The sequence below is a fragment of the Carlito syrichta genome, unplaced genomic scaffold, assembly GCF_000164805.1.
Source record: "Carlito syrichta isolate Samal-C Ts95f unplaced genomic scaffold, Tarsius_syrichta-2.0.1 Scaffold297640, whole genome shotgun sequence".
In the NCBI taxonomy this organism is placed as follows: Eukaryota; Metazoa; Chordata; class Mammalia; order Primates; family Tarsiidae; genus Carlito; species Carlito syrichta.
In genome coordinates, this window is record NW_007241736.1 from 69,460 (window position 1) to 81,923 (window position 12,464).

The 12,464-nt window shown below is 36.5% G+C and overlaps 1 protein-coding gene across 1 annotated transcript in view; it reads right to left on the reverse strand.

Moving 5' to 3' along the window:
- The window catches only part of LOC103256906 (disintegrin and metalloproteinase domain-containing protein 28-like), a gene marked incomplete at its 3' end in the record, with an annotated part of 64,270 nt that overhangs the window by 48,282 nt on the left and 3,524 nt on the right, over positions 1-12,464 (reverse strand). The window contains exons 2-4 of the mRNA XM_008054677.1: positions 8,219-8,322; positions 3,746-3,822; positions 386-464 (exon numbers count right to left, since the gene is read on the reverse strand). Of these exons, the coding sequence (XP_008052868.1) occupies positions 386-464; positions 3,746-3,822; positions 8,219-8,322 (260 nt within the window). The remainder of the gene's footprint in view (positions 1-385; positions 465-3,745; positions 3,823-8,218; positions 8,323-12,464) is intronic.

Sequence of the window (12,464 nt, forward strand, 5' to 3'; positions counted from 1 at the left end):
GCAATTTTGGTGGCTCAGCCTGCAATCTCAGCACATTGGGAGACCGAGGCAAGTGGATTGCCTGAGCCTGTGGGTTCAAGACCACCTGGGCAACTTGGTGAGACCTTGTTTCTACAATAAATTGAAAATTAGCTGGGTGTGGTGGTATGTGCCTGTAGTTCCAGCTACTTGGCAGGCTGAGGCGGAAGGATTGCCAGAGCCCAGCAGATTGACACTGGGGTGGCGGTGAGTGTGCCACTGCACTCCAGCCTGGGCAATGGAGTGAAACTCCAACTCAAAAAAAAAAAAATTGCAATTTCACTTCTACTATTTCCTGGCAAGGACACTGCCTTTAAGTCTGTAAGTCACGCCCCCATTTAACAAAGAATCTAGGATACCCTGTTACCATGATTTGTGGGCTTGCAGTGATCTCTTTTCCAGTGGAATTATAATATGTTTCTGTGTAGTTTGGTGCAAGGAGATTCCTGGAGAAAGAAAAACAAAAATGCCATGATTACTCATGCTGATTGTAAAGTCCAGTGATCACTGGGTGTGCAGAAAAGTTTTAACTTCTGAGTTCTTCCTTCTCACCTCCCAAGATAAGTTTAAGCACTAAAGGGCTCCTTTAAATGGAAAGACTGAAGGGGACAGGGACATTACTGAATAGTGTGGAATCATATCTTCTTCTTCATAGGACTTTGCATACTTTCTTGAGGAAGACTTCAGGAAGAAACAGAACTGAAGAAGTTAAAGTTGATAAAAATGAACCATACGAGCAATGCTTCTTGCCATTTTGGAATAGATGCATTTTTGCTCAGTCTTTTTCAATTACTGCTAACAACTGTGGCAAAGTACATTTATTGGACATTGACTTGAATTTGGTAGTTAGGGCCCTTCTGGAAATTTCACTAATTTTCTTGATTCATGCTTTCAGTTATCCATCAGAAAATAGGAGCCTGAATATATATATTCAGATATATGTATGTATCTATATATATATATATCACCTACTCTTATTTACGAATAGGAGCTAAATAATGTGTGCACATGGTCATACAGTGCAAATGATAGACAGTGGGGGGGCAGAAGGGGGCAAATGATGAGAAATTACTTAATGGGTACAGTATACATTATTTGGGTGATAGATACCCTAAAATCTCTGATGTCATCATTACGCAATTTATCTATGTAGCAAAATTACATTTACATCCCATATATTTATACTATATATATATATATGATCAGATTCCTGTTTTCTATAGATAGATAGATAGATAGATAGATAGATAGATAGATAGATAGATAGATAGATAGAAAAATATTTTTCCCCTAGCTCCACTGAGGTATAAATGACTTATAAAAATTGTAGGCCGGGCTCAGTGGCTCAGCCTGTAATCCCAGCACTTTGGGAGGCCGAGAAGAGTGGATTGCCTCAGCCCGCAGGGGTTTGAGACCAGCCCAGGAAACTTGGCAAGACCTTGTCTCTACAATAAATAAAAAAATTAGCCGGGTGAGGTAGTGCATGCCTATAGTTCTAGATACTTGGAAGACTGGGCAGAAGAATTGTCTGAGCCCAGCAGGTCGACACTGGGATGGCTGTGAGTGTATCACTGCACTCCAGTCTGAGAACAGAGTGAGACTCCAACTAAAAAAAAATGTATATATCTGGCTGGGTACAGTGGCACATGTTGTAATCCTTGCACTTTTGGAGGCTGAGGCAGGAGGATTGCTTGAGATACACCTAGGTAAAATTGTAAGACCTCATCTCTACAAAATTTTTTTTTTTAATTATCAAGGCGTGGTGATGTGTGCTTATAGTCCCATCTACTCAGGAGGTTGAGACAGAAGGATTGCCTGAGCCTAGGAGGTCGAGACTGCAATGAGCTGTGATCCTGCCACTGCACTCCAGCCTGGGCAACAGAGTGAGGCCCCAACTAAAAAAGAAATTGTATGTATTTAAGGTATACAACATGATGATTTGAGATACAAATACATTGTGAAATGATCACCACAATCAAGCTAATCAACATATTCATCATTCCATGTATAATTTGTATGCACGTGTGTGTGCATGTATGTGGTAAAAATAGGTAAAACTTATTCTCAGCAAATTTCAAGTACATAATGCATTATTAGTAATTATAGTCATCACATCGTATATGAGGCCTCCCAAACTTATTCATGTTATAATGGAAAGTTTGTATCCTTTAGCCAACATCTCCTCCTTTTGTTCTCCTTCTTCTAGTCCCTAGAAACCACCATATCACACTCTGTTTCTATGAGTTTTGTTTTCTTTGGATGTCATATATAAGCGAGCTCATGCAGTACTTGTCTGTGTCTGGCTTATTTCATTTAGCATCATGTTCTCCAGTTTCATCGATGTTGTTGCAAATGGCAAGATTTCCTTTTTTTGTAGTTAAATGATATCCCATTGTGTATATAGATACATATATATACATACATATAGGACACAATTTCTCTATCCTTTCGTCTGTCCAGGAACACTTAGTTTGTGTCCATTTATTGGCTACTGTGAGTGATAAATATATTTTACCAAGCCATATATCGCCTGTTCTTATTTATAAACAGGAGCTAAATAATATGTGCACATGGATATACAGCTTAGAATGATAGTGGAGATTTGGAAGGGTCGGAGACAGGAAGGGGTGAATTATGAGAAATTACTTAATGAGTACAGTATACTTTGTTTGCAAGATAGATACCCTAAAAGTCCTGACATCACCATTATGTAATCTACTTATGTAACAAAATTACACTTGCAAATGTATACAAATAATTTTAAAAAGAGGTAGGGCAAGGAAAAAAGAAGTACTTTCATGAATAAAATGTCATCTTTAGAGCAGAGACTGTGTTAGCAATGTTATAGCATCATTTAAGTCAATCCTTTAAAAAATCCTATGAGATAATTATTACTCCTTACTTTTAAATCAAAATGTAAATAATCATATCCAAATTAGCCTAACCCAAAGCCTATGCTATTTTTATTATGCCACACTACTTTCATACTCTATTCAATTGTAATTTTTTTTTTATTGCAAAAGGTGATAGTCTATTTGAGGGAAAAATCTTGCTGCCCTATATGGGAGAATCTAGAGATTAAAATAGATTGAAAGCATAGAATTAGGAAAAACTAAGTCTGAGATATAGATTGATCATGATCTGACTGAGAGTTGCAACAATGAAATTTCAAAAGAACTGTTGAATTGAGAACAAAGTAACATGAGAAAAATGGATGGGTTCGTGAATAGCTGAGTCGAAAAATCACTAATGTTAGGTGTCAGGAGAACTCTATTCTGGTTTGCCACTAACTTTGCATTTGGCCCTAGAGTTTTATTTACTTAGGCATTTATTTCACTCGTCTTTTTTCTGAGTTGCAAATGGTTTTAAGGTCTAAGTTTTAGTGTTAGAATAGTGAATTATAAGATAGAGGAAAATTTCAAAATTATAGCAAAGTACACTGGAACCTTTTGGTTATTACATAGAATAAATAAAACATATGTGTTCATTAATTGTGTTTTATTACTAAAAGTATCAAAGTACTAACAAACTGTTGGCTTACCCAATGTATTTCTACTACTTTAGAAGGAATGAATATTCACCGAACACCTTGAGTCAGTTGAGAGCAAAAGCTGATTAGTCAAGATCTGTGTGAGTCATAAGTAGTGACAGACTCAATTAGCATACTTTCTACATGCTAACCTGCTATCGGTAAGGAAATTATAGTATCAGAGATACACATACTTACTTGTTTTTTTTCAAATAAAGCACTGCGATTTTTCCATTGACTGTCATTTTATATTTTAATTCAGTTTCAAAATGTTCCTGAAAAAATGCAAAAACATTTACTGGTAATTAGAAACCATGTACAAATATTCATTTGGCTGGGTCTATCTGTTCAATCATTAGCAAGCCATATCTGCATCTCTTTAGTTATAATACCAAATGTCTATCTTAACCTCTTTTAACAAATCAGACAGCTCTGGTAACTAAATAGACAAATTATCTGAGACTATTATATCCATCCATACATCCTTCCATCCACTTATCCATTCATCCATCCATCCATGTATTCTACAAATATTATTTGAGTGCTGGTTCTGTGCAAGACGTTGTTTGGTTCTGGAAATTCAACTCTAAGGAATAAAAATTAGTACCTGCTACCAAAGTTATAATCTTATGGAAAGACAGATAATGAAGTTATGTTGTATGATATTGATGTATATATTGTAGCATGTCTAATGTCTTAAGGGTAGGAAAGGCTTTCTTGAGGGAATAATGTTTAAGCTGAGATATGAATTATACAGAGAGGTCCAGAGAGGTAAGTAAGAAGGAAGAATGCACATAGAGGCCTAAAAGCCTCCATTGGGTCTCACTGATGATTTTTGGTCCTGGGGTCTTCTCAAGGCTAAGTGGAGGACAGAATCTGAGAAACATAATAGGACCATATACTTTAACATGGAGAGGAATCATCAGGAAGAAACCACAGTCTCAGATGTTTAGGAAGAGGAAGTATTACCTCAAGCAAACCATGATGAAAAGGAAAAAAATTTAATTTTAGATTTAAATATATAAGAAGAGCTATAGGGGACTACACAGAATTATTTTAAAGAAGATATTCTGGGGTGCAAAGTTCTGGCTTTGGTCTACAAAACAAGGTTATCAGCTGTGACTATACTCCATATATAAAAGCTTACTGGATATTTCATTAAAGATATCTAAAGATGACAGATCAAAGGTTGCTGAGATCATGTATTATGAACTGAGTTCTCTTTCCTCTCCTGCACTGTACCTAAGACCAAGCAATCCTTTATTTTCTCTGACTTCTGACTGGAGTGGTACATGAGCTCACAGATGGATGATGATAGCTTAGAGTTATCAGCATGGGTATAATGTGAGGATTTTCCATCTCCATGGTCAGTTATTATGGTCCATTCTTCCTTTAAATCATCAGTTGTTGGGATCTGCACTGGTGCCAAAGATCCTAGACTATAACTATCTCACGGTGTGGGCCTAGATAAGGAAAGGCTGATGGATTTCACTTCATTTGAATGGATAGCAAAAGCTGGAAAAAGGCAGGGGATTGAAAATAAAAGTCCTGGGAAGTAGTTATAACCACTTGCTTTTCAGGTTTCAAAACATCTAGGTAGAATAAAGTCACGATACCAAATGTGGTTTTCTACCCAGAAGGGCCTTCCAGATATCTCCGTATTGTCAGCAATGGATTGTTAGTGGATTTAGTCCCCAAAACATTATCTGGAGATTGTTTTAGAAAAAAGAAATAATTGTTTTTGGTGTCGAGTTTTAGCTGACACTGGCATAGAGATTACAGACAGAAAGAAAAAGCAAGGAAGAAAACCAGAGCCTCTATGAAAGAGGCACACTGTGTGATGTGATGGACATACTTTGGAAGAGAGTTCCATGGTAGAGAGCAATGGCGGTTGGTAAAAATTGTGTCCTATTTGTGTATTCTCTGGGTTCTGAAGTATGAGTCAATACACCTTGGAGAGCATCTAATAAAAGGAGATGATTGGGGATCCATTAAGTAAGATTAGCTGGCCACGGGGACAAACGAATTCAAATTTTCTCCAGGAAACATTCTAAGGGTCATATTTAGTGGGTTGGTTGGAAAAACTACAGTCTTAGAGGATCCTAGGTTGGACTCAATTCTGTAAAGTCAAGATAACGTCAATGGGCCTACAGAAAATGCCAGAGGAGATCCTAGAAGATCCAAGGAAGTTCTTAATTCTAGCAATACAACTGTTGTCCTTAACAGTGAATCCAAGGCCTTTAGAAACTCTGGTAGATCTAGCTAATGGCCAGAAGTACTTCCTAATCTGGGGAAGGCATTATGCTGTCAGATATTCTATTTTATGACGTAGACCAATAACAAGATGGTTTTGACCTCTAAGAAAGCGTGCAATCTGGAGGATGAGTTCTAAGAAGAACAGTGACTGCCTTTAGAATGTAAGTTCCCAAACTCAGGGACCTTATTGAGTATTTTTTTAATATATATTTATGGTCAATGTACTCTAGTCATGATCATCTATTCATTTGTCCATTTGTCCACTTGTCCATCTGGTCATTTATTTAACACATGCTTATTCAGTCTTCCTCGTGTCATGCAGATAAGATACAATCATGAATATAATCATGAATGAAATATTCAAAGTTCTACTTTGGTCTTTACACTTCCCCAGCAAATGTTTTCAAAGGGTTGTTTTCAAACTAGTTCAAATCTTCAGCAATGTGGCCATGTGTGATAAAGTCAGAAAAAAGTAGTGCCATACTCTTAGTACAGCTGACAGGTAACATCAGAGGCTCAGTTCTCTGATTATGTAATTATTCAACACAGGGCATGCTCATATAATGATAACTACAAGAGTCCCCTGCCTTTTCACTGACTTGAGAAAAAAGTGATTGATCTAGAGTGAGACCTATTTGGTTTTCATGGGATACAGAAGTCCTCTTGATCATATCGAAGGACAACATCCTTATGGATTCTGGATTGTTTCAAATTGTAATCGCTAATCAAGTCTTTGCACAGGGAAGACCAGTAATCTCACCACAGAAACTGCAAAGACAAGCCTGGGAATTTGGCTTATACTTGGAGGACAGTATTCTTATTAACCATAAGCTGTGCCTGAGAGAAAAGAGAAGATTCTATGCCAGTGGAAATTATATACTTGTTTTGTGGCAGACAAAGATGTCACTTGCTTCTCTAGTCTGTGTTTGTAAGACAAGTATGATATGGCAGAATCCATAACCCTAGCAGCACAGGATGAAGATATCACACAAGCAGCAGCATAGGGGCCTTATGTTTGTAGATTAGACAAAAGTTGGAATCACTAACAGATAGGTAAGGTTAAGTTCTGGATGTTCACAGGGAGATATAAAAAATCACATGATAAAGTTGCCAGATTAAATATAGAATGCCGGTTAAATATTAGTTTCAGATAAACAGCAAATATTTTTAAAGTATAAGTATATCCCATACAACACGGTGACAACCTATACTAAAAAAAATTGATTGCTTATCTGAAATTTAAATTTAACCGGGCATCTTACATTTCCATTTGCTAAATGTGGTAACCCTACAAATGGATGAGTTTACAAGAAGTAAGAAAGGATGGAGGTGACTAAGGAGGAGAAATAGATTCCACTAGTTGGAAAAAAAATCAGATTAATTTATTTGGAAAGCTTCTTTAGTATGCCACAAATGTGATATGGGCCATACTTATGCAAAAAATTATCCACTGTTTTTCTGAAATTTGAATGTAAACGGTGTCCTGCATTTCATCTGGCAACCCTGTCATGTAGATTTTGATATCTACCCATGAACATCCAGAGCTAAACCCTAGCAGGAGTTACTTCTAATGGTTCTTGTGGGATGTTTGTCTTACAAACACAGACTAGAGAAGCAAGTGACATCATTCAACACCTATAAACATATTACCTGCATATTAAGAAGACAGTATGATAGAGTTATATTAATTTAGAGACACTGAAGAAGCATTCAGTGCTAATTCTATTAAAGTCATCATGCCTAATAATAGGTTCTCTACTACCTTCTACAGCTAACGAGAGCACGAGAGAACTTGAAAATGTACTAAATGAAACTATGAATAAAATTTAAGAAAACAAGATTTGCCACATAAAGAGACATGAAAAGGTTCTAATTTTTTAGGTAAACTTTTCTTCAATTATTTATGATATTTGGTCTAATGGTTTATTACCTTTAACAGATAAAATTCATGTGTTTGGGAAGAATTAATGCTGATCAACAAGTATTTATGACCGAAAATTGGGATTGAGACATGAGGGTCAAGGAGAAATAAGAGCATGTAAAAAACATAGAAAGCATGTTTTTTTATTGACCTGGACAATATTAAACCAGAAGAAAAGATTACAAGTGCTCTCATAGACACACATGAGCATGTGTACATACACACACACACACACACACACACACACACACACACACACACAGTGTCTATGCACTATTATATGCACAGACATAAAATCAACATTTTTTCCCCTTAAATCAAGAACTGAATTGTGTAATGCTGACCAGGAAGCATGACCTCAGGAAGGGGGCTTATTAGATTATACCTGAATACACCATGCCTGGTGTCACAAAGACCATATACATATATTCGTCTCATATGTAAAATCTTAAATCAAGATTATTTGATTGAATTGATTGAATCAAAAGCTGTACCTGTTGGTCTGGTTCTTTGACCTCTCTTTTATGTAGTGGATGAAGTCTTATGGGATAAACCACTTCGTACTCCTTTATCCCAGGGAGTTTTTTTATAGCACTTACTGGGGGTGGGAAGGAAGAAAAGAAAAGACTTAGCCAAGCAGAACTAAAACAGGTGGGCTGGTGACTGCCGCCCTTATTGCATTACCAGTGAATGGTGCCATGCACAGAGGCTTTAAGTGATTGATGTCAGATTTATTAACATGCTGACACCAGAGAGATGAAAAGAATAAAAAACCTATTCTTTCTCGCAAATCTTTACCTTAACCGGTATCTTCAAATATTTCCCCACTAAAAGTTTACAAGTGCTTTTGTTTGTGGCGAAAATTTTTATTATGAATTTTCCCATTTGTCTTTGCTAGCTTGAATCCCCGCAGTGCTCTCAAATCAGGGATGTAGCAGGTAAAAGAGAAGGAAGACAGAGGCCAAACTAATCATCTAAGAAGCTGATAAGCCCCAGAATAATTGAGTTGAAGCACTCTGGAAACCACACAATGTTATAAAAATGAAATAATGAATATATGCCATTGTTCATTCTAATTTTTTTAATTTGCCAATAACAATGTTTTATACTAATGAAAGAAACCAAGTCTCAGCTTTTAAAAAAAGGCTCCAATAATAGGGTCATAAAATGAGCTGGAATTAGCAATACAGATAAACCATTCATTTCATATAAAAATTGAAAAAAAGAAAATGAGAGAAAAAGACCATTTGAACAGAATCACTGACCTGGAAGGACTTTTCAGTCATATTGACAGATAACAGGAAAGTTAATGGAGCCAACCTCTCTGCAACATTAATGCTCATATCTATGTTGTTTTTAGAAGTTATTTTAGAGAAAAATTCATTGTTCCCAAGGCTAACACTAGATTTCCGATTGTCTTTTGTTTTTTATTATTAAGATGTAGGGTACAATTCAGGATTAAGTATACAAGTGGGCATTGTACAGGAAAAGTTTGGGCCCCCCTTCGGTCCCCACTTTGCCTGGTTTGAGATCAGGTACCCTTATTGATATTGTGTTTCCCCTCCCCCCGCCCCAGCAGTGTCCCACTACTGTCAATCCCTTTCTTATTCGATTATGGTAAATGCTCAGGGTTCACTTATGAATGAGAACATGTGGTACTCTGTTCTTTGTTTCTGTGAAAGATCACTGAGTATTATTAACTCTAAATCCATCCAAGTTGCTGCAAAGTCCATATGTTTGTCCTTCTTTATGACTATGTAATATTCTACGTTTTTCTTAAATTCAGTCCAGCATGGGCAGCATGGTTGGTTTCAATTTTTTGCTATTGTAAATAGTGCTGCAATAAACATGTGTGTGCAGGTATCTTTTTTGTAGAATGCCTTGAGTTCCTCCAGGTATATTTCCTATTGCCTTTTTGATTGACCCACACAGTCTAGTCTCCACTCTTTGTTGCTAGAGGGTCACCCAGAATGTAGACTACAGTAGGAGCCAGGGCTCAGAGAAAGACCTAACCCAACAGCTTCCTAAGATGGGAACCGGAAATATCTTACTCTTTTCTCTGAGCAATAACAAGAAGAGTCTCTAAAGGTAACCCTAGCTCACTAAAGTATTCAAATCCAAATTCTGTGATAATATATGTCTATGTTACTGTGGCTGAGCTTTTAATAAATATAAGTAATGATATTTTAATAATATAAGTATTATTCATCAGTCACCAGGGAGGACTGTACGTTTTTCCCAATGATGTCCCAGAGAACAGAACATTCATTTTTTAAAAAGTTTTCTTCAGAAACTTAAGCAGAAACTTTAAAAGTTCCTAGCATTGTCAATTTTTATTATTTCTATTATCATGGAATGCCATTAATTGATCTGACTATTCAAGAGCCATTTGACTTTAATGTCAAAGAATAGAAAGAGGGGTTAAATTAGCTAAGAATTCTTTGAGTCAAAAATGTATTGAAACATCTTCTTTCAGTGGCTTGAGATTTACTCTTAAGAAACTTTCAAAAGCAATTGAAATCATGGCACCAATACTAGAGTACCTGAATTTAGAGTTTGGTTTGGGTTTTTTAATCGTTTGGAAAGGGAAGAAGGATTAAATGATCTCTAATCCCTGGTTCAAGTAGTCTATAATTTCATGCAAGTAAATATGGAATACCTATAACCTCTTTGAAGCCGTGACCATTAGGATAGCTAATTTCTAATCTATGGTGACAAAATAAGCCTCATCATGTTGTCAAATTTCAAGAACATCATGAGGTTGTTTCACTCATTTCTTGCTCTCATAGAGATAATCGCTGGGCATCTTTTATTTCTATTTAATTAATTTTTGGCAAAGAAAAATAATAACATAGATTCCAAAAAAATTTTATAACAGAAGTTCAAAAGCCTAAAAAATATTAAATTGAGTGTCCTCTTTCCAACAAAGTAAAATTTTCATAATAATCATAATTATTTCAAAACAATAAGATGCTAAGAAGTAAGAAAATTACTCTTGCCAGAAGTCAACTCATGGTATTGACACAATTCCCTGCCACCCTCCTTAATTCAGTGACACAAAACAAGCACACTCTAAGTCGCCAGCTTGCTGTCTGTGTATCACAGTGTCTAATTCATGCAATTCGTCCTGTTAATACAGAATTTATGAAGTCATACTTCACCAATATTGCACTCAAGGTATATCTTTGTTAAATGCTGTAGTGGTGGTTTTATGATTCAGATAATAAAATAATAACTGCCCACTGATTCTTTGTATCAAAGCAGAAAATGATAATGTACATATTCCTCATTTAGAAGCAGTGAGAAGAGAAACACACCAATCTAGTCAACATAAATTTTCTCTGACATGCACACTGATCTCCATGCTTCTATTTAGTATCTGAATCCTATTGTTTCATGAAATCAGAAATCGCAAACTGGCTTTTAAATATTAACTCAAAATATGAGTAAATGAGTTATGAAATTTATTTTAAACTCTTTCTTTGGTGGCTAGGCACTTCCAAATGAAAACCAAAAACAAACACACTAAACTAAACTAAAATCTCTTTTCAATGACCATTTGTATACCTAACCCTGAATTGTACCCCGTATCTTTAAAATAAAAATAAAAACATAACAAAAATATCTTTTAAAAGCCTTTGATAGCCGGGCTCGGTGGCTCAGCCTGTAATCCCGTGCCTTCAGAAATTGAGGTGAGTGGATTGCCTGAGCCCGCGGGTTCGAGACCCACCTGGGCAACTTGGTGAGACCTCAACTCTACAATAAATCAAAAAATTAGCCAGGCGTGGTAGCACATGCCTGTAATTCCAGCTACTTGGAAGACTGAGGCGGAAGGATCGCCGGAGCCCCAGCAGGTAGAGGCTGCAGTAACTGGGCGTGGCCACTGCACTCTAGTCTGGGCGACAGAGTGAGACTCCAACTCAAAAAAAACAAACAAAAAAAAGTCTTTGACAACTTCCCACTTTCTTTAGCTTGAAGTGAATGGGTTTCCTGCTCTTCCCAACCTCTTGCAACACAGTGTGTTTGCTAAAGACACCAGACAGAATTTCCCTTAAAGACTCTTTTTTTCCTAAAAGACCCTTGAAATAATGAGGTCTGAGATAAAACAAATTATACAGATGTTGTAGGGAAGTAACAAAGCTAAATATTGTTTGGCTCATTTGCCCTTAAACTTGATGGAGAAGGTGCAGCATTCTCCCAGCTGAACAGCACCAGGTTAATTATTTTGAAGCCTAAGGAACAAACACGACTAACTGCCATCCAGGGATTACACAAATCCAAGGTGTAACACAATATGTTTCCACTAATTCGTTTTAATACTTGCTTTCTCTATCCCACAGAACTCACATGTTGGATTAGTTCTAACCAGCAAAACTGGATTAAGAAGAAGAAAACTGTTATTTTGGTTTGAATTGGATAATTATTTTTCACTGTTCATAAGTTTTAGAAAAGCCAAAGTTTATTACCAAAATTAATCTAATAGACATTGGTCAGGATTGCTCCTTTATTTGTTAATGTGTTTGGGATCATTTAAACATTAGAACATTTCTAGGTAATGCTGACATTTTCATTTTGTTCAGATATGTTCAAAACTGTTTAAAGCAATGTCTTTTTTTTTTTTTTTTTTTGAGTTGGAGTCTCACTCTGTCGCCCAGACTGGAGTGCAGTGACCGCTCCCAGCCACCGCAGCCTCGACCTGCTGGGCTCCGGCGATCCTTCCGCCTCAGCCTTCCAAGTAGC